This window comes from Hyperolius riggenbachi, chromosome 8 (genome assembly GCF_040937935.1).
Source record: "Hyperolius riggenbachi isolate aHypRig1 chromosome 8, aHypRig1.pri, whole genome shotgun sequence".
Lineage (NCBI taxonomy): Eukaryota > Metazoa > Chordata > Amphibia > Anura > Hyperoliidae > Hyperolius > Hyperolius riggenbachi.
Genome location: NC_090653.1, coordinates 110263737 through 110284127, shown reverse-complemented (window position 1 = coordinate 110284127; position 20391 = coordinate 110263737). Strand labels below are relative to the sequence as shown.

Below are 20391 nucleotides of genomic sequence, written 5' to 3'. Positions count from 1 at the left end.
GATTCGTTTAAATTGATTATAGGGGGTATTGGTGGTCCATGGTCTGTGATGAAAGCTACCGAAATGGATATAACTATTCGAGTCTACCTTTTTGAAATGGGTTTTGGTTTTAATGGTATTGTTCTCATGAAACAAGACCAAATCTAGGAACTCCAGGGATGTGTTGCTGTGTTGGGAAGTGAATGAAAGTTTGGCCCTGTTGGAGTTGAGGTATTGGATGAATGATGGAATGTGGGCTGTGTCTCCCTGCCAGATGAACACCAAATCGTCTATATAGCGCCTGTATAAGACAATGTGTTCTTTGAATGGGTTGTTGTTCAGGATATATATGGTCTCAAGTAGGCCCATGGCTAGGTTGGCATAGCTTGGCGCGAAGCTGCTGCCCATCGCCGTGCCCCCTATTTGTTTGTACGTGGTGTCCAAAAAAGTGAAGTAGTTGTGCGTGAGTATGAAATCTACGCATTGGAGAAGAAAGATTTTTTGTATTTGTGGCATGTCTGGGTCGGATTGTAGGTAGAATTCTATGGCTTCCATGCCAAATTCATGTGTAATGTTAGTATAAAGTGCAGATACATCGCATGTCAGCCAGGTGTATTCTGTTTTCCATTCGTAGTCCTTTAATATTTCAATGAGGTGTTGGGAGTCCCTCGTATATGAGTCCAGTTTTCGAACATGTTTTTGTAAGTGTAGGTCTATGAATTTGGATAGGTTGCTGGTGATTGAGTTAATACCAGATATAATGGGTCTGCCGGGAGGATTAAGTAGACTTTTGTCTGTTCTTCCCTCCCCCCCCCCCCCCCCCCTCCCCCTCCCCCCTCCCCCGTCCTCTCTGCTCTTCCTTCTCCTTTTCCCATAGTATCCCCAGTTCTATCAGCAAAACCCATAACCGAAACACCCTACAAAGTCGCTTTCTTTTAATAATGCTTGTTATGTATTTGTCGTCTTGTGTACAAAATTCTTGTATATTGTATGTATTCTTATATGTGTATATGGATGTATATACTTATACTTTTTATGTACTTTTTACGTGTGATGTACTACAGGTTAGGTGCTCCTATCCTGATCATGTTGTTGCAGGGGCTATCGTCCACATGGTGACTGTTTTTTAACCATATGGCAAAGATCACGGACAGGACAGAATATTTCAGTCCCTGACCGATGCTCCTCTAATCCTTTGTATGTGTGCGTGTGTGTAGATGCATGTACATATATGCATGTATGCATATATGTACCCCCCCCCTTTTTTTTTATATATACCTAATTTTTACATCTTTTTTACCCTTTGTTTTAAATCATTTTTACATTCATGGCAATTAGCCCTTTAGCCACAAGAGGGAGTAGAGAGCTTCCCATTCCTATCACCATCAACTATACCATCGTGTGTATACTAAATCTCACACACAAAGGGAATCCACACCTGGATCTATAATTTATTTTAATTAATTTTTATTAAAATGTATATATATATCCATATACACCTTAGGTCCTATAGTCTGCCGCTCCACACTTCCTTCCCCTTGGCAAGCGCTGTGTTCACTCTGATGCGCAGCCACCCTATAACAGCAATTTACCCACAGAGGAGATGGGTATTTGGGCCTCCTGCCCACACGTGACATACTTCCGCCGGAAGGTAGAGCCCACTAGCTGGGCACACAACATGGAGGTGTATTGCCCACAATAGAAATGAGGAAATGGGCTTCCTGCCCATACCTCACGCACTTCCGCCGGGACCCACAACCTACTAGCTGATCAGACAGCGTAGGCTACGGCAAGCTACACCCCGCCCCTCAGTGGGTTGCAACCTCCCACCTCAGGAGGAATATATTCCACAGAAAAATGGCGCCAGACCACAGCGGAGGCACCATACGTATCTGCGTAGCACTACGGGTAAGTCCCCTCTTCTCCTTTCTGTCCCCCCCCCCCCTCCATACGCGCCAGTGTCATTACGGGGATATCTTTGCCATCCATACCCACAGGCCCTACCCAGGCAGCAGGTGGTCGCCCACCCCGGGGGGGAGGGTATGCGCATTCCTCACATCCCGGGGGGCTTCCTTTCTTACCTGAGACCCTGACGCTGTATGTGGGCACACACACAACTCGGGGACAATAAACAGCACACACTTATTTATATATAAGGGGGATTATTATTCCCAGCTTGAGAAACCAACCACAACATACACCTATATGTAAGGGGTACCACCACTCCCAGCATGTGGGAACAAACACGACTCACGCTCAGGGTGCTTGTGTTTGTATTGCACATGAGAGGTATATACATATATATATATATATATATATATACATATATGTGTTTTTTTATCACACTACACAGATCCTCTCCACACAGGGACCTTACAGAGGGCGGGTCGCTTGCTCTTTACACAATGATGTTTTTCATACATATGTCTTTATCAAGAATATACATATCTGCTTCTAAGGGACCCCTGGGGCCCTGAAAGTTTCCCCTCCTTCTGTTAGATGGATAACTTCATATACAGATATGTGCTCACGGAGATATACGTTTATTCTTTTTATGTTGATAAGATCACACAATGGAATGTGTTTTATGTTGATCAAGGTACATATATTGATGAGTGTAACTATGTACGGATAATGACATAGGGCTCTGTTTTTATGATGTTCTGTTCATTATTGTTTCCCCCCCCCCCCCCCCCCCTTCCCCCCTTATTTATCATTTTCCTCATTTCCACTTTTATTTATTTATTTGTTCATTTTTTGTTCCTTATATTTCCTGTTTTTTAGTTGCTCCTGCCTGTGTGATTTTTGTTGCCTGAGGAAGCGGACTTGAGATCCGTGAAACGCGTTGCAATTTTGTTTTTTCTGATAAGGAGTAATAATTAAATTGTATAATTTTATTACACTGAACCAGTGCTTGTGCTCTTTGTGAGGTGAGCAAGTCCACCATTGCCACCTACAATTTTAACTTTTTAAATCTGATCCTCCTTTTATTCTTCTGGCGCCTCCTTACTTTTGAGTACATTTTGATCCACCTGGTGGATGGGTGTTGACACCCCTCGTTTTTTCTTCTACGGAGAGCGACTTTCTTAACCTGAGCGAGGACAGGTCTAATCTCCTCGCCTGCGATCGAAGTGGTTGCCCCTATTGGCAACCCATACTTGTGAGTATAAACTCTTCTTTTCCATAATTGTGCCTTATACCAAACGATAATACACCATTGGGGGCTCTCGATCTCTTCTCTTTTTCTTGTTACATACTCCACTGCTAGGACTTGATTCACTAAGACAAATAGCACGCCTTATCAAAGTTAACACGCCTCATCAGAGTAGCCTAGCGTACTTATGCCTGCTAATTGGCAACGACGAGAGTTCCACTCGTCCTGCACCGAACCCCTGCAGGTTCGTAGCGCTTGCTATGCTACTCTGATAAGGCATGTTATTGTTGATAAAGGCGTGTTCACTTTGATAAGGCATGCTATTTGTCTTAGTGAATCAAGCCCCTAGTGTGCATAGATATATTCACCCTTATCCTAGGTTCCCATCTGCAGCTAAACCACTAACGGCAAGTGGGAGGGCACAGTGTTGTGTCCATTTTGATGTTCTTTTGTGGTGTGGCTGGAGACCAGGCCGGATGCATGCAACCTTAGGCTATATATGTGAAACGCATCTGCTGGTCCAGGAAAATCAGACTGAATAAAGTGAGGTCCACTTACTGCAATGGATCCATTGCAGACTGACGAGTGTGAACTGATCCGGTTAGGATCCGTTCACTGTCAGTTTTGTGATGCAATAAAACGGACAAAAATTGGCTGTTTAGCACTGTAGCGGTTCTATATGTACATCTCCATATGTCAGTATAACATCTACCAAGATTGTTAAGTTTGGAAGAGAATTGCATTTTCCTCCTATCCTTGTTCAGGCTCTAGTTACTGGCATTTCCCGTTAGAACACAGAGTATTTTTCTTTATAGTGTCATTATATGTCATGGGAGAACCTGATGTTGTTGTCACAGCTCTGCCTTTTATGTTTGCAGGTGTTGCAGTTTACACTGGCATGGAGACGAAGATGGCTTTGAACTACCAAGGAAAATCTCAGAAACGTTCTGCTGTTGAAAAGCAAGTCCAGTTATATAAACAGCACTCTGCTGTAGTTTGTTATTTATTCCCATGTGCATTGTGTACATTTGGTTTGTATATTTAGCATGTTTTCTAATAGCAGCATTTCCTCTGTACAATCACAATGCCAAGGCTATTTCTATTTTGAGCTCCTGACAGTGGATATAATTATCTATATCAAACAAACTAAAAGAAAAAAAAATATGTTTTTGCTAAGGGACACAGTCACATAAAAAATTCCATAAAAAAGACCCCACTGAGACCTGTATATACCAAAATAGGTTGATAATTTTTGTGACCGCATTCTATGCCTAGTGATCAGTGCCTGTGCCTCCTGACTGTGGATGTGTAGCGTATCTGTTACATTATAACATTCTTTCACAAGAGAAAAAGCCTTAAATGTAAAGTTGGTCATTAAAAAAGTATGATTACTTACTGAAATCAGAATTATAGAGGACATCCGTACCAACATTAGACTGTCACCTAAAATAGTTAAAAATGTTAATTTGGGGCGTGAACATTTAGTGTCTACAATGCTTGTGTATGCAGCAGGGGTGTAACTGCAAATTATGCCCCCCAGCAAAACTTTGATGGGGCCCCTTAATGTTCACCCCCAGCCTGGGGGTCCATCTTACAAGGCTCCTAAAACAAGTGTGGCCATCAGGATCTTCACACCCCTAACATGTATAGCCACAAAAACACCTGATCTGGAGCATCAAAAAAAGGATGGTTAGTAGTTGCGCCCCCCACCACCCCAGCTCCACACCTCAGGCCCTCCTGTGTTCACAGGTGCTGTCTCCCCTAGTTACGCCTCTGGTACGCAGATCACGTCCTGAAATAGTGCTCAGTACAAGAGCTGAAAGTGCATTACCAGCCTGATGCGCTGTTTCCTGAATCTACAGAAAGCCAAACGTTGCAATGACCTCCATTATGATGCTGAAAGAGAATAGACGCAAGAGAAAGCGGAGCGTGTGACTACTGTTCAGTCACTGGTGCACCATGTGACTACTGTTCAGTAACTGCTGCACCATGCACTCACATTATCTGTGTCTGTACTGTATGCTACTGCATTAGTGGTTTCTGAAGTAACAGATTATTCCAAATAGGCCATTCATAAGAGTTCATATCACAGGCAAACAAGGCCCAGCAATTGGTCTGTTAAGTTGTGCTTTAGCCGCCCTGAGTGTTTTGTGCAGCTGTTTGCTTCCATTCCACTTCCCTGCCTCCTCTGTCAGATATAGTGTTTCCTAAAACCAGCTTATTTTCACAGTGGGCACCTTGCACAGATTGTGAAATAAGCTGACTGTGGAGAGCATTTGACTGGAAATTGGTACCGTTTCCAGATATTGCATCTCTGTCTGACAATGGTTAATGGAGAATGCTATTAGCAGTAAATGTTTGAGTAAATCACCATAAATTTTGACCTTCGCTCTTTTATTTATTTTAATTTTTTTATAATCCTAGGTCTATTAATGCCTTTTTAATCGTCTATTTGTCCATACTGCTCTCCAAAGCAACAGTCTGTACCACGTTGAAGTACGTATGGCAAAATAATCCTGCTAACGATGAACCTTGGTACAATGAGAAAACTCGCAAAGAGAAAGAATCATTCAAGGTATGCAGTGCAGATATAGAGGATGATCCGGTAATTTTTTTGGGTGGTTGTGGTATTGCATATGGAACATACATTGACATAGAATACTGCAACTTGCTAGAAACTAGTGCAAATTTTATCTCACGTTACCTTTACCAACCATTATTTGATGCTGCTTCTGAGCTTATGGGCTCAATTACCAGTGTGAATATGTTCAGCAGAAGAAACTGAAAATAATGAGAAGACACAGTAAGCACGTGGGTCCCCTACCACTTATTTAACCAGCTCACTGTGCCAACCACTTTTGGTAGTGCCAAGGGGGCAGCAACAATTTCCCTCCCTCTTAGAGTACCTACCTGGTCCAGTGAGGATACCTGATAATTAAGGGTCAGATGATTTAATATTTTGTTCTTTTCTTTGTTCAGTTAAAATATATTGTTATATGTGTGCCAAATTGTATGAACGATATGCTTCTGAAACGGAAAAACATTCAGTGTACTTTTGCATTATTGGAAAATTTATTGTAAACAACGTGTGTGTGTCTGTGTCTGTGTGTGCGTGTGCGTGTGTGACTGATGCTAATGCTTTCTTTGCACATGCAGGAGTTGGGTTTCCTGAAGTTTTATGGTTTCTCAATGCTTGTTAGCCTTTTTTAGCTGCTGCATGAGTTTCCTCCCACAGCCCCAAAATCTTCTGCTTGGTTAATTGGTACCTGACCACACTGGCCTTACAATACATCTGTATGTAGTTTTGACCTGACGCTCTGAGCTCATTTGTAGACAGGAAGAGCTGTCTCTTATTTCCCACATTGACTTGCGTAAATGACTTCCATCTCATCTGACTATTGTAGTATACACAAAACACAAATTCCGACTAAATCAGTAAACACATTTTTCGCCCTATAAGATTGCTTCTAAAACATAACTGTTATTGATCTATTTAAAATAGAGCTGCACAAAGTAACATTGATTACAAATACGAGGGCAGGATCCAATGAGCAAAGAGGTCTCCTTGGTTCAGTGAAAAATTACCATTAAAACCTTGATCACTGTACCCTCGACTGAATTAAAGAGAACCCGAGGTGTGTTTGAAGAATGTTATCTACATACAGAGGCTGGATCTGTCTATACAGCCCAGCCTCTGTTGCTATTCCAAACCCCCCTAATGTCCCCCTGCACTCTGCAATCAGACATAGATCACAGCCGCGCGCGCAGTGCGTGCTGTGTTTACATCTGTAGTGTCAGTCTCGGCTGCTCCCCCGCCTCCTGCATAGCTCCGGTCCCTGCCCCCCTCCCTTCCCTCTAATCAGCCGGGAGGAAAGGGAGGCAGGTGGGGACCGGAGTTCTGCAGGAGGTGGGGAGAGCAGCAGACTGACTCTATAGAGAACAACACAGCCCGCTGCAACACGCTGTGAGTTGACAGCAAGGCTGTGATTTCTGAGGGATTGCAGAGTGCAGGGGGACCTTAGGGGGGTTTGCTATAGCGACAGAGACTGCACTGTATAGGCATATCCAGCCTCTGTATGCAGATAACATTCGTCAAACCCACCTCGGGTTCTCTTTAAATGCCAATATTTACATTAGAACCCCCCACCAACTCAACATGTTTCACCCCCCTTAATTGGAGGCTTCATCAGGGAAAAAGTGCTAAGGGTGCAAAGTGCAAAGCAGCATTCAAATATACATTTCAAACATAATCAAACAGAGTGATGTGCTATCATGCTCTGACAGCCCTATTGTAGTATACACACCAGTAGTCTTGTGCACATAAAATTTGGGTCACAGATTTTTTTTCACCCTACAAGATTGCTTCTAAAACATAACTTTTATTGATCTATTTAAAATAGAGCTGCACAAAGTAACATTGATTACAAATACAAGGGCAGGATCCAATGAGCAAAGAGGTCTCCTTGGTTCAGTGAAAAATTACCATTGAAACCTTGATCACTGTACCCTCGACTGAATTAAATGCCAATATTTACATTAGAACCCCCCACCAACTCAACATGTTTCACCCCCCCCCCCCTTAATTGGAGACGTCATCAGGGAAAAAGTGCTAAGGGTGCAAAGCCGCATTCAAATATACATTTCAAACATAATCAAACAGAGTAATGTGCTATCATGCTTTGACAGCCCTATTGTCGTATACACACTAGTAGTCTTGTGCACTTAAAATTTGGGTCACAGAGAGGCAGCAAAGGTCTGATGCTGTTGGTGTAGGTAAGTGAGATGTTATCTCTGGACAAGACACTGGAGAACCTGATTCCTATGTTGTATCCAGTAAAGCTTATGTAGGTGACACCTGTCCACTACAAGAGTTTTTCTGAGAAGCAATGCACTTTAGTCTACTAACACTGAGCTGTGCTGGTAATCTACTCCTTTAGAACTATGTCCATTTCTGAATCTATAACCTTTGTGTTTCCCTGCTTCAGCTATTGAAGATGTTTACAGATTTCCTGTCCTTTATGGTCCTTTTCAACTTCATCATTCCCGTCTCCATGTACGTCACCGTAGAAATGCAAAAATTCCTGGGCTCTTTCTTCATTGCTTGGGACAAAGAAATGTATGATGAAGACATGAAGGAGGGAGCCCTGGTTAACACATCTGATCTCAACGAAGAGCTTGGACAGGTAAATAGGTTTATAGCAAACTGGTGGTCTTAAAGAGGAACTCCAATTTCCTACACTAAAATATTAGAAAAATAGATAATTATGATGGCCTTGGTACATTTTGCTAGCAACAAGGCCACTGGGAGAGATTTTCTGCTAGCTCCTTCATCAACTTCATTTTGAACACTGGACTACATTTCCCATGATAACTAGCAGTGGCAAGTAGCGGTTAATACCTCTCTCTGAAAGGTATGTATAGGAAGGGACTTGGAATGAGTACACAGTAGGTCTATGGCAAATAACAGTCTGTAGTTCTGCTGGCTATCATGCACACTGTCTCACTCCCATTGTCTTCCAAACTCAGGTAATGGGACCAAATAGCTTCTGCAGGAAAATATGACAAACTAGTGGACCTAAGCCCGTTTAAAAACGTGCTAGGTCTGTCACTGCGCATGCGCCCGCAAATTTCCGCCGCTTGCGTGTACGGCACCCGCGCACGCCCGCCGGCCCCTTCGCCCGTCATCGCTCGCCGCGCATCACTCTCCCTCAATGTCTCTGTGTCCCTGCACATGTGCAGAGCGCATGTGGGACACACACAGGGACATGGGACGCAGAGACAGTAGGGTTTTATTATAGAGGATAAATTCAGCAAGGATTTATTTTGAATATGGATGAACATCCACATTATTCTGAGTTGATGCAGGATTATGCGAATTTTCTTACCAATTAATGCAGCTTAAAAATAGCAGGGAAGTGGATTCAGAGTTGAGGAGTCTAAACAATTTTGGGGTACCTGGAGTCGGTAGATTGATAAACAGAGGAGTCGGAAGTCGGACGATTTTTGTACCACCTTCACAGCCTTGGTAAATATTAGAATAAGGAGTCAAAGTCAAGGAATAAGGAGCAATTTTGAGTACTTGGAGTCGGAGGTTTCATAAACTGAGGAGTCTGAGTCGAAGTCCACAGCCTTTGAAAATAGACCAATCTGTATCGATCTGCCAAGGTGGAGTTTTCAAAGCACACAAACTGATTTTTATCAGATCAACAATTAAATTCCCCGTTAGAGAATGTAGAGATATAAAATATAACTTTTATTAATTTATACTAAAACCATATTTGATATATTTTTCCTTATAAACCAAATGAGGTAGGTGTATTTATATTAGTAATCAATATATGACCTATGGGTCCATATAATACTTGATCCCACCTATTCCTCACTAAAGATTGCTTAAGTGCTATTTACAATTCCCCCCCACCACAAATCCAACATGTTTCAACCCCCTCCCGTTGTGGAACGTCTACAATGGATGTGTGGTCAGAGATATATACATATACAATGTGGAACGTCTACAATGGATGTGTGGTCAGAGATATATACATATACTGTATGTTAGCTCTCATCTATAGTAATGTACAATATAATATGACAAATTGGATAAAAGGGTTTGTGGGGAAAGAGTTGTTAGACCCCCCACCTATTCTTTAACCAATAGTGTGAAGAGGAGTGAATAAAGTAATGTGGCTATATGTGAGTGATAAGAATATACAGAATTATTCATCACACTATATATATTAAGTGGATGAGTAATAATGACCGCCGTCTAGTATGGAAACGCTAACACAGAATGTTATATCTGTGCTCAATGTGGCTGAACATATGCCTTAGCATGAAATTACTGTCTGTATCTTTAAATCAATGATGCTGGAGTTCAGGATTATATAAAGCTCTGAATGACAAAGAATATGTGTATTGAGTGGAGTATATATATACATGAAGAGAATCCTTACAATGTATCTGAGAGCCTGTATGCATGGAGCTTCCCCCGTTTATGATTTTACGTAATATTGCCACTAATATATTAGTCTCTAAGCTCATAAGATGAGCTGCATTGTTTATAAACAATGCAGCTACGAGCGAAACGAGTGCTGATTGGTGGAGGGGCGGCGATTGTGAGTGAATCCTCCAATGGAAACTACTCACGAGCGCTCCTATGAGGGATGAGCGGAGTCCTGTGACGTAAGCAGTGTAGGAGGCACATGAGAAGCTGTTGACCAATGGGAGGCCTCTAATGCTTTCCTATGGGGGAAAGGGACGGCGTTTGCCGATATCAGCCGGCGTTATAGGAGGAAGTCCGCTGGTAAGAGACATGATTCTTACAGCTGCGCTTACCACACTAGTGTTTTTTGGGAACAATAGCACAATTGTAAACAGTGTTTTTCCGCATCATTGCCGAGGATATGGCAGCCAATGAGCACAATGTAATGGTTGATGGATAGATGCTGCAGCCAATAGGATTATTCCTCTGGAGGGTGGATACAAAATTACCCAGTCCCACCCATCTGACCAGTATATAAGGCTGTTAAGCACCACATCTCAGTTGATGCTTGACTGAGCTTGGGAGCACAGCTCTCTTTTTTATTTTCCTGTATATAATGATTGCAATGTAATGTTCTTATGCACTCTATACCCTAGCACTTAGCACTCTGTCCCTGACGACGGCTCCATAAGAGGGGGTTGAAACATGTTGGATTTGTGGTGGGGGGAATTGTAAATAGCGCTTAAAGGGATACTGTAGGGGGGTTGGGGGAAAATGAGTTGAAGTTACCCGGGGCTTCTAATGGTCCCCCGCAGACATCCTGTGCCCTCGCAGCCACTCACCGATGCTCTGGCCCCGCCTCCTGTTCACTTTTGGAATTTCAGACTTTAAAGTCTGAAAACCACTGCGCCTGCGTTGCCGTGTCCTCACTCCCGCTGATGGCACCAGGAGCGTACTGCGCAGGCCCAGTATTGCCTGTGCCGTGCACTCCTGGTGATATCAGGGGAAGCGAGGACACGGCAACGCAGGCACAGTGGTTTTCAGACTTTAAAGTCTGAAATTCCAGAAGTGAACAGGAGGCGGGGCCAGAGCATCGGTGAGTGGCTGCGTGGGCACAGGATGTTTGTGGGGGACCATTAGAAGCCCCGGGTAACTGCAACTCATTTTCCCCCGACACCCCTACAGTATTCCTTTAAGCAATCTTTAGTGAGGAATAGGTGGACTCAAGTATTATATGGACCCATAGGTCATATATTGATTACTAATATAAATACACCTACCTCATTTGGTTTATAAGGAAAAATATATCAAATATGGTTTTAGTATAAATTAATAAAAGTTATATTTTATATCTCTACATTCTCTAACAGGGAATTTAATTGTTGAAGGTGGAGTTTTGATTGGTCCATTTTCAAGCTGCATAAGTTATCATACAAAATTTGCAAGAGCCTGCATCAACTTGGAATAATTTGCATCTTGTTGAGTGTTCCGACAACTTAATAGAAACCTAAGTTCTGGCTTAGATTTCTTTCACACCATGCTGGTGTGCACAGCGCTGCTCTGGTGCAGTGCACAACTCACCCCTGCACGTTATTTTGCCTATTGCGCGCATGTCTGCCATGCATGACTTAAAGCAGCCATACTGCTTTGAGAAGACTTGTGTTTTGCGTTATAACTTGGTGTGTATAGTGTAAAAGGCACTAAGGCCCATATGCAATAAAAAAATTTCTCCTGAGTTTTCTCCTAGGAGATAATTTTTCACCTTCCCTCTTAACTAATTTTTCAGCATTTTACAACTGAAAAAGTACCCAAAAGTTGTCGAAAATGTACTATCAAATTTTATTTTAAATATTTTCTTGCTTGCTCGTGGCTTAAAAGGCATTTTATGACAGGGTATGAAAATATCACCTAGGAGAAAACTTGGGTGAAAAATATAATTGCATATGGCCCTAAGGGCTGGAACCCACAGGAGCGCTTTTGGCAGCGTTTTGGCAGCACTGCAATACGCTAGCAGTTTGCCAAAACGCTGGGCTAATGTTAATGGATGGGGCAACTTCCACAGGAGCGTTTGCGTTTCCCAGAAACGCAAACGCAGGACCTGCAGCATTTTGGGAGCGTTAGCGCTTCAATGTAAAGTATTGAAACGCTAGCAGAAACGCTCAGCAAAACCTAAACTGTGCGGTTTTGCTAGCGTTTTGCGGTTCAGCACACTGTAACAAAATAAAAAATAATTCACAGGACCAATCAGGATAAAAACGCAAAACGCTACGCACCCGCTGGGCAAAAAAATACAATGTTGCAAAACACGACCAAAAACGCGCATGAATCTGCTTGCAAACCGCTCAGACAAAACGCTAGCGGTTGCGTTTTGCGTTTGCTGATTTCAGTGGGTTCCAGGCCTAAGAGTTTTGCAGACTCAATTTTCAGCCAGTCAATGAGTACCTCTTTATTGGCAGCTGATCTCATTGGACTGGTTTGTAGACAACAGAAAGATGTTGGAATGAAGACAGAAGTTAAAGCCTGTATTTATTTAAAACCTTTTTATTGAATTTCACTCTTAGACTGATAACAGCAAGTTAATGGAGCCTTTTACTCCATTAAACTTAGACAGAAACAAACTGGCAGTGTTATATGGGGAACATGACCTGGCTAATCCAGCTTCCAGGAATGCTGTGGCCATATGGAAACTTTGCCAAGGTGGTTACAGATTGTTAGTGGTTCAGGGATGCTGAAAACCTCCCCCTAACTCCACTACGATATCTTAACCACTTGACCACTGATGCGTTTTAGGGCTTGTTTCCACTGTTGCGACGCGATTTCGCCGGCATTCCGACGCTTGTAAAAACGCATGCGGATGCGTTTCCGCATGCGTTTTTACCCGCGATTTCGCGTGCGATTTCGCATGGCAGGGTGCCATGCGAAATTAACCATGACACTGCCAGGGCAAAATAAAATTGAAAAAGGTGCGAAATCGCGGGTAAAAACGCATGTAACAAACGCATGCGTTTTTACTATTAAATACATTAGCGGCGATTCGCATGCATTCCACTCGCAGGCGAATTCGTTGGCTCTTTTGTGCGTTTTTTTACCGCTGAAAAAAACGCACCTCAACAACGCTACAGTGGAAACAGGCCCATCCACTTGCATTACATGTGCGAATCTGCATGCATTGGACGCATGCAGATTCGCGATAGTGGAAACGAGCCCTCACCCCTTGAGCACCAGATACATTTTCACCTTTCAGCGCTCCTTCCATTCATTCGTCTATAACTTTATAATTACTTATCACAATACAATGAACTATATCTTGTTCTTTTCGCCACCAATTAGGCTTTCTTTAGGTGGGACATTATGCCAAGAATTATTTTATTCTAAATGTGTTTTAATGGGAAAATAGGAAAAAATGTGGAGAATTTTTCAGTTTTCGGCCTTTATAGTTTTTAAATAATGCATGCTACTGTAATTAAAACCCACGAAATTTATTTGCCCTTTTGTCCCGGTTATAAAACGGTTTAATTTATGTCCCTATTTGGCGCCAATATTTTATTTGGAAATAAAGGTGCATTTTTTTCAGTTTTGTGTCCATCCCTAATTACAAGCCCATAGTTTATAAAGTAACAGTGTTATACCCTCTTGACATAAATATTTAAAAAGTTCAGTAACTTCAGTAAATTGTAATTTTTTTTTTAATTGCAAAAAAAAAAAAATTGGGTAGTGTGGGAGGTAATAAGTTAATTTTTAGTGTATAACTAATATATTTGTATATGAAAAATGCTTTAGGGTGTAGTTTTACTAGTTGGCCACAGTAAGTTTTTGTTTATGCGACCTGCAAGCATACAGGAAGTACGCTTGCAGGAAGTTCAGGGAGGCTGGGAAACTTTTTTTTCACATTGATCGCGCTGCTTCTTGTAGAAGCAGCTGATCATTGCGGGGGGCTTAGATCAACGAAAGGTTTTTCCCGTTGATTTATCTCCAGGCGAGCAGGCGGCAGCATGCACGGGCGCGCGGATGAGCGAGCGGGAGCGCGGACAGCGGCAGGAGCGGCAAGAGGTGCGGATTTCTTCCCTGGGGGTGAAAGGATGGAAAAAGGGATGTAGAAATCCGCACCGCTGGGGGTAAAGTGGTTAAAATCTCTCTTTAATATAATATTTAACTTGATGAAATAGTAGACTGACAGCGATCTCACCAGAGTGATTCAGAGCCTTAGTGGAGAGGAATGGCTGCCTGCGTCTTGATCCCCTAGGAGATGAGTAAAAATGCCCCCTACACTCCATTGCTCTGCATTGAGCTCCCAACGGCTAGCCCGAGCATAGCTCTGGGTCACCGCCAGGGAGGTTAATTGCACTTAAAGAGGAACTCCAGTGAAAATAATGTAATATAAAAAGTGCTTCATTTTTACATTACTTAAGTGTAAATGATTTAGTCAGTGTTTCCCCATTGTAAAATCTTTTAAATCCCTGATTTACATTCTGACATTTATCACATGGTGACATTTTTACTGCTGGCAGGTGATGTAGCTGCTGCTTGGAGCAGTGATTTTCAGCGCAGGAAGATTTGGGCGCTGCTGGCGCCACCATAGACTGTAAAAGGAATTACATCTATAGCGGCGCTCAGTGAGTAACGTCAGCACAGTCAGAAGACGGAGCTGAAGTTGCTTCTAAAACACAATAATTCGGCCTCAAGCAATTGCTGGAAGCCAAATTATATCATTCCCCACCATCCATGGTGGCCTGGAGGGGGAATAGTAATTAACACAGCCGGGAATTGTGCAGCAGCAGGATCAGCCATATACCGGCTGTATCCTGCGCCCAAGTCTTCCTGCGCCGATTTAAAATGTATGCTTGCTGCTTGCTTTTTTGGCAGTTGGAAACAGCTATAAACAGCTATTTCCCACAATGCAACAAGGTTCACAGACAGGAAACTGCCAGGAGTACCATGGTCCTCAGAGTTTCTTGAGGGAGGGATTTTACCACAATATCAGCCATACAGCGCCCCTGATGATCCATTTGTGAAAAGGAATAGATTTCTCATGTAAAAGGGCTCATGTAAAAATCAGCTACTGATTGGGATGAGGTTCAATTCTTGGTCACGGTTTCGCTTTAAGCATTTCCATGTAACGGTTAAAGTGACACTGAAGCGAAGAAACCCTATGATATAAGGAATTGTATGTGTAGTAGGGGTCATTAATAGAACATTAGTAGCAAAGAAAAAAGTCTCATTTTTATTGCCATATTTTTATAACATTGCATAATTCTGTCATATTAGCAATTACAAGCCACACTCTGTATTTTAACCACTTCCCCTACCCCGGGACGAGTAACGACGCCCCTGCAAAATGCCACAACTTTGTGCAGGCGCGTAGCTACTACGCCCCTCCCACCGTGCACACACACAAATCCCCCCCCCCCAGCGCTCGGTACCGCCACTAATTACCGTTGATCGTTAGCTGCTAGATCAATGAATGGGAACACACATTTCATTCATTGATCTAAGTCCCCCTGTGAATGGCTGCAGCAGTCTATTCAGACACCTCTGCCATTCACAAATCCCGTCCACGCACTGGTTCCGGTTCCGTACTAATAGTAATTCTACTAAAAAAAAAATTACAAATAAAAAAAAAATACATAAATGGTTACCTTAGGGACTGAACTTTTTTTTAATATGTATACAAAAACTGTATACTACAATTACTTTATTAATTATGTGCTTGTAATTAGGGATAGACACACAACTGAAAAAATGCACCTTTATTTCTAAATAAAATATTGTCGCCATACATTGTACGAGGGAAAAACTTTAAACGTTGCAATAAACTGGGACAAATGAGCAAATAAAATGTGTGGGTTTTAATTACGGTAGCAGGTTTTATTTTAAAACTATAATGGCCAAAAACTGAGAAATAATGAATTTTATTACATTTTTTTCTTATTATTCCAGCTTAAAACCAAGTTAGAATAAAATAAGCAAATCTTAGCAAAAAGTACACCCCAAAGAAAGCCTAATCAGTGGTGAAAAAAAACAAGCTATAGATTTTTTTCATTGTGATAATAGTGATAAAGTTATAGGTGAATAAATGGAAGGAGCGCTGACAGGTGAAAATTGCTGTTTTTTTATGGGGAAAACCCTTTGAGGTGAAGTGGTTAAACTATAAAACAAGCAGTGCTAATGACCCTTTCAACTTCCCTGCAAATTCTATCTAAATCTGTCTGTGACTGTTTCTTTTATTTATAAGTGCCCCTGAAAACCTAGAGACCCAAGTTGGGTCAGAGAGCTCAGAAAAGCTCTTTTGCATAGATATCTGGAGTTTCTTAATTATTTTCTTTATGTACTCTACTGGAAACGATAGTATAATAATTTCTTTGCTATTAATGCAATTCATTATATCATACGTTTATTTTTGCTTCAGATTCCCTTTAACGCTGGGACCCACTAGCAATTGAAAATCGCAATTGCAAACGCTAAGCGTTTTGCGATGTGTTAAAGCATCTTAAAAGCGATTTCCATTGTGATTTAAAGGAGTGTGAGATTCCCCTGCATTCTTACAATTGTGATCACTCAAAAAGCGCTACATGCAGTGCTTTTTCACAAAATCACAAGCGTTGTAGTGGATTCCCCCTCATATGGTTCCACAGTGCTAGCCCTTTGCAAATCACTGACTATCAGTAAGCGCATGGAAAGTGCTGCCAGTGGGTTTCGGCCTTGTATGTTCCAGCAGAGAGAGTGCTAGCCTATATATTTACCATAGACTGTTTTTTGATCTGTTCCACAGGTGGAATATATATTTACAGATAAAACTGGGACTCTAACAGAGAACTCCATGGAGTTTATTGAATGCTGTATAGATGGCTACAAATACAATGATTCTGGAGATGTAACTGACGGCCCTGTTGGAGCTTTTGTAAGAGCTTCTAAGGTAATTTGCATTGTGTCGTAGGTTTGGCCTCCTGTTTGAATATAACAGTTACATTACACTTTTTATATGAATGATGTCCATCATAAAGCATATTTCATATATTGTACCTCCTTTAAGTGCTGTATCATTTCCCAGCATACACCTTACTATTAGCATATGTCTGCAGGGCACCCCACCTTTGCAAGAAGTCATCAGACGCTGTATTCTGCATAGCTCTTGATCACCACTTTATGGTGACCATGGTTCCTTGTTGAATGGCTTCAAAAGCAAGGGACAAAGCCTGATCAGTTTATTTAAAAAAATTTATTTTTTTTAATCATGACTAGACCAAAAAAAAATGTCGATCACAACTGAGAAACAAAAAAGTTGTGATGTGTTTTCAGATTGACATTACATATAGGCTCTGTGAGCTTCTTACATTGCAGTATGTTTACTATGGAGAGAATGTGTGGGTGATTGATTTTTTTTTTCCTTCATAATCTATTTATATTGCTGACACTTTTTCTCAGCACTTTGCAGGCATTAGACTAATGATACCACTAACAGTCCCTTTTATTAGTGTTATAACCAATTAACCTACCTACTTTATGAATGTGGAATAAAGCCAGAACACCCAGATGGAAACATGATTTGGGGTATAGAGGGACTAGGCAGTTGCCTAGGGCACCAATAGCTGGAGGGGGCAGTAAGGAACCATGTTATGTAAGGTAGTGTACGGGGTTTTTTTTACGTGATAGAATGCATGTGTTAGCTGTGGTGTAATTATATGGTAAATACATTTACAGAGTCATTTTAATTAGAATAATTAGGCTGCAGCTTTGAATGTGCTAATTAAGCTTGTGCGCGCTCCAGGTTTTATTGTGTTGCTGTAAACATGTGCCGGGATGCTTCTATTTAAAAAGTACAAATATAGAAAAGGGCAGATCAGGTTTTTGTACGTTGCCAATTCGTTTTGAGTTGGTAACTTGACTGTAACTCTCAAAATGTTCAGAAATGGCCCTGCCAGGAGACAACACATAAACCGGGGTGGTGGTGGTGGGGGGGGGGGGGGGGTGTTTGACATACAAACTGCTTGCAGACAGTGTTCTGGTAAGGATGCCAACCTAGGACATAACTCCCCCAGGCACCATACAAGGATGATACTGTGGTCACTAACTGCGTCAAAGTCCCAGCTCAGGCACAGCTTTTTATAGAACGTTATTTGAACAGAATTATGCATAAAGCAATGTTATGTAAGTTGTTGCCTTTTGCAAAAATGAAACAAAAAAAGTGCTGTGCACCAATCCATCTTACTCTGAGACTTAAAGTGTACCAGAGACGAAGCACCCTTATTTATTTTACCATATACAGTGGTGTGAAAAACTATTTGCCCCCTTCCTGATTTCTTATTCTTTTGCATGTTTGTCACAATTAAATGTTTCTGCTCATCAAAAACCGTTAACTATTAGTCAAAGATAACATAATTGAACACAAAATGCAGTTTTAAATGGTGGTTTTTATTATTTAGTGAGAAAAATAACTCAAAACCTACATGGCCCTGTGTGAAAAAGAAATAGCCCCCTGAACCTAATAACTGGTTGGGCCACCCTTAGCAGCAATAACTGCAATCAAGCGTTTGTGATAACTTGCAACAAGTCTTTTACAGCGCTCTGGAGGAATTTTGGCCCACTCATCTTTGCAGAATTGTTGTAATTCAGCTTTATTTGAGGGTTTTCTAGCATGAACCGCCTTTTTAATGTCATGCCACAACATCTCAATAGGATTCAGGTCAGGACTTTGACTAGGCCACGCCAAAGTCTTCATTTTGTTTTTCTTCAGCCATTCAGAGGTGGATTTGCTGGTGTGTTTTGGGTCACTGTCCTGCTGCAGCACCCAAGATCACTTAAGCTTGAGTTGACGAACAGATGGCCGGACATTCTCCTTCAGGATTTTTTGGTAGACAGTAGAATTCATGGTTCCATCTATCACAGCAAGCCTTCCAGGTCCTGAAGCAGCAAAACAACCCCAGACCATCACACTACCACCACCATATTTTACTGTTGGTATGATGTTCTTTTGCTGAAATGCTGTGTTACTTCTACGCCAGATGTAACGGGACATGCACCTTCCAAAAAGTTCAACTTTTGTCTCAAGGTATTTTCCCAAAAGTCTTGCCAATCATTGAGATGTTTTTTTTAGCAAAATTGAGACGAGCCTTAATGTTCTTTTTGCTTAAAAGTGGTTTGCGCCTTGGATATCTGCCATGCAGGCCGTTTTTGCCCAGTCTCTTTCTTATGGTGGAGTCATGAACAATGACCTTAATTGAGGCAAGTGAGGCCTGCAGTTCTTTAGGTGTTGTCCTGGGGTCTTTTGTGGCCTCTCGGATGAGTTTTCTCTGCGCTCTTGGGGTAATTTTGTTCGGCCAGCCACTCCTGGGAAGGTTCATCACTGTTCCATGTTTTTGCCATTTGTGGATAATGGCTCTCACTGTGGTTCGCTGGAGTCCCAAAGCTTTAGAAATGGCTTTATGACCTTTACCAGACTGATAGATCTCAATTACAGTACTTTGTTCTCATTTGTTCCTGAATTTCTTTTGATCTTGGCATGATGTCTAGCTTTTGAGGTGCTTTTGGTCTACTTATCTGTGTCAGATAGCTCCTATTTAAGCGATTTCTTGATTGAAACAGGTGTGGCAGTAATCAGGCATGGGGGTGACTACAGAAATTGAACTCAGGTGTGATAAACCACAGTTAAGTTATTTTTTTAACAAGGGGGGCAATCACTTTTTCACACAGGGCCATGTAGATTTGGAGTTTTTTTTTCTCACTAAATAATAAAAAACATCATTTAAAACTGCATTTTGTGTTCAATTATGTTATCTTTGATGAGCAGAAACATTTAAGTGTGACAAACATGCAAAAGAATAATAAATCAGGAAGGGGGCAAATAGTTTTTCACACCACTGTATATCAGTGGGAACATTAGAAAAAACACCTACCATGCTCTCTGTTTTATCCTTCACTGCGCAGCCTGCTTGTTATCAGCCCTGATAAAATCCCCAACTGAACATTCAGTCTGGCTTTGCTCAGGAATCATTATAGCTGAGTCTGTCTTCTCTGATGTCTTTTCAAGCCCAAGCCTGCCCCCTTCTGGCTCTGCTATAATGACTCTGCTATAATGATTCCTGAGCAAGGTCAGACTGAATGCTCAGTCGGGGATTTTATCAGGGCTGATAATAAGCAGGCTGAGCAGTGAAGGATGAAACTGAGAGCAGGGTAGGTGTTTTCTCTAATGTTCCCACTGATATATATGGTAAAATACATGAGGGTGGTTTGTCTCTGGTACTCTTTAATGAACACTAGAGGTGAAAATAAACAATACATT

At 41.7% G+C, this 20391-nt stretch overlaps 1 protein-coding gene across 8 annotated transcripts in view; it reads left to right on the top strand.

Moving 5' to 3' along the window:
* ATP11C (ATPase phospholipid transporting 11C) overlaps nt 1-20391 on the top strand; it is a 293155-nt gene that overhangs the window by 189611 nt on the left and 83153 nt on the right. For all 8 annotated transcript variants that reach the window (XM_068251002.1, XM_068251001.1, XM_068251005.1 and 5 more), the window contains exons 10-13: nt 4012-4093; nt 5558-5708; nt 8119-8316; nt 16885-17028. In XM_068251002.1, the coding sequence (XP_068107103.1) occupies nt 4012-4093; nt 5558-5708; nt 8119-8316; nt 16885-17028 (575 nt within the window). The remainder of the gene's footprint in view (nt 1-4011; nt 4094-5557; nt 5709-8118; nt 8317-16884; nt 17029-20391) is intronic.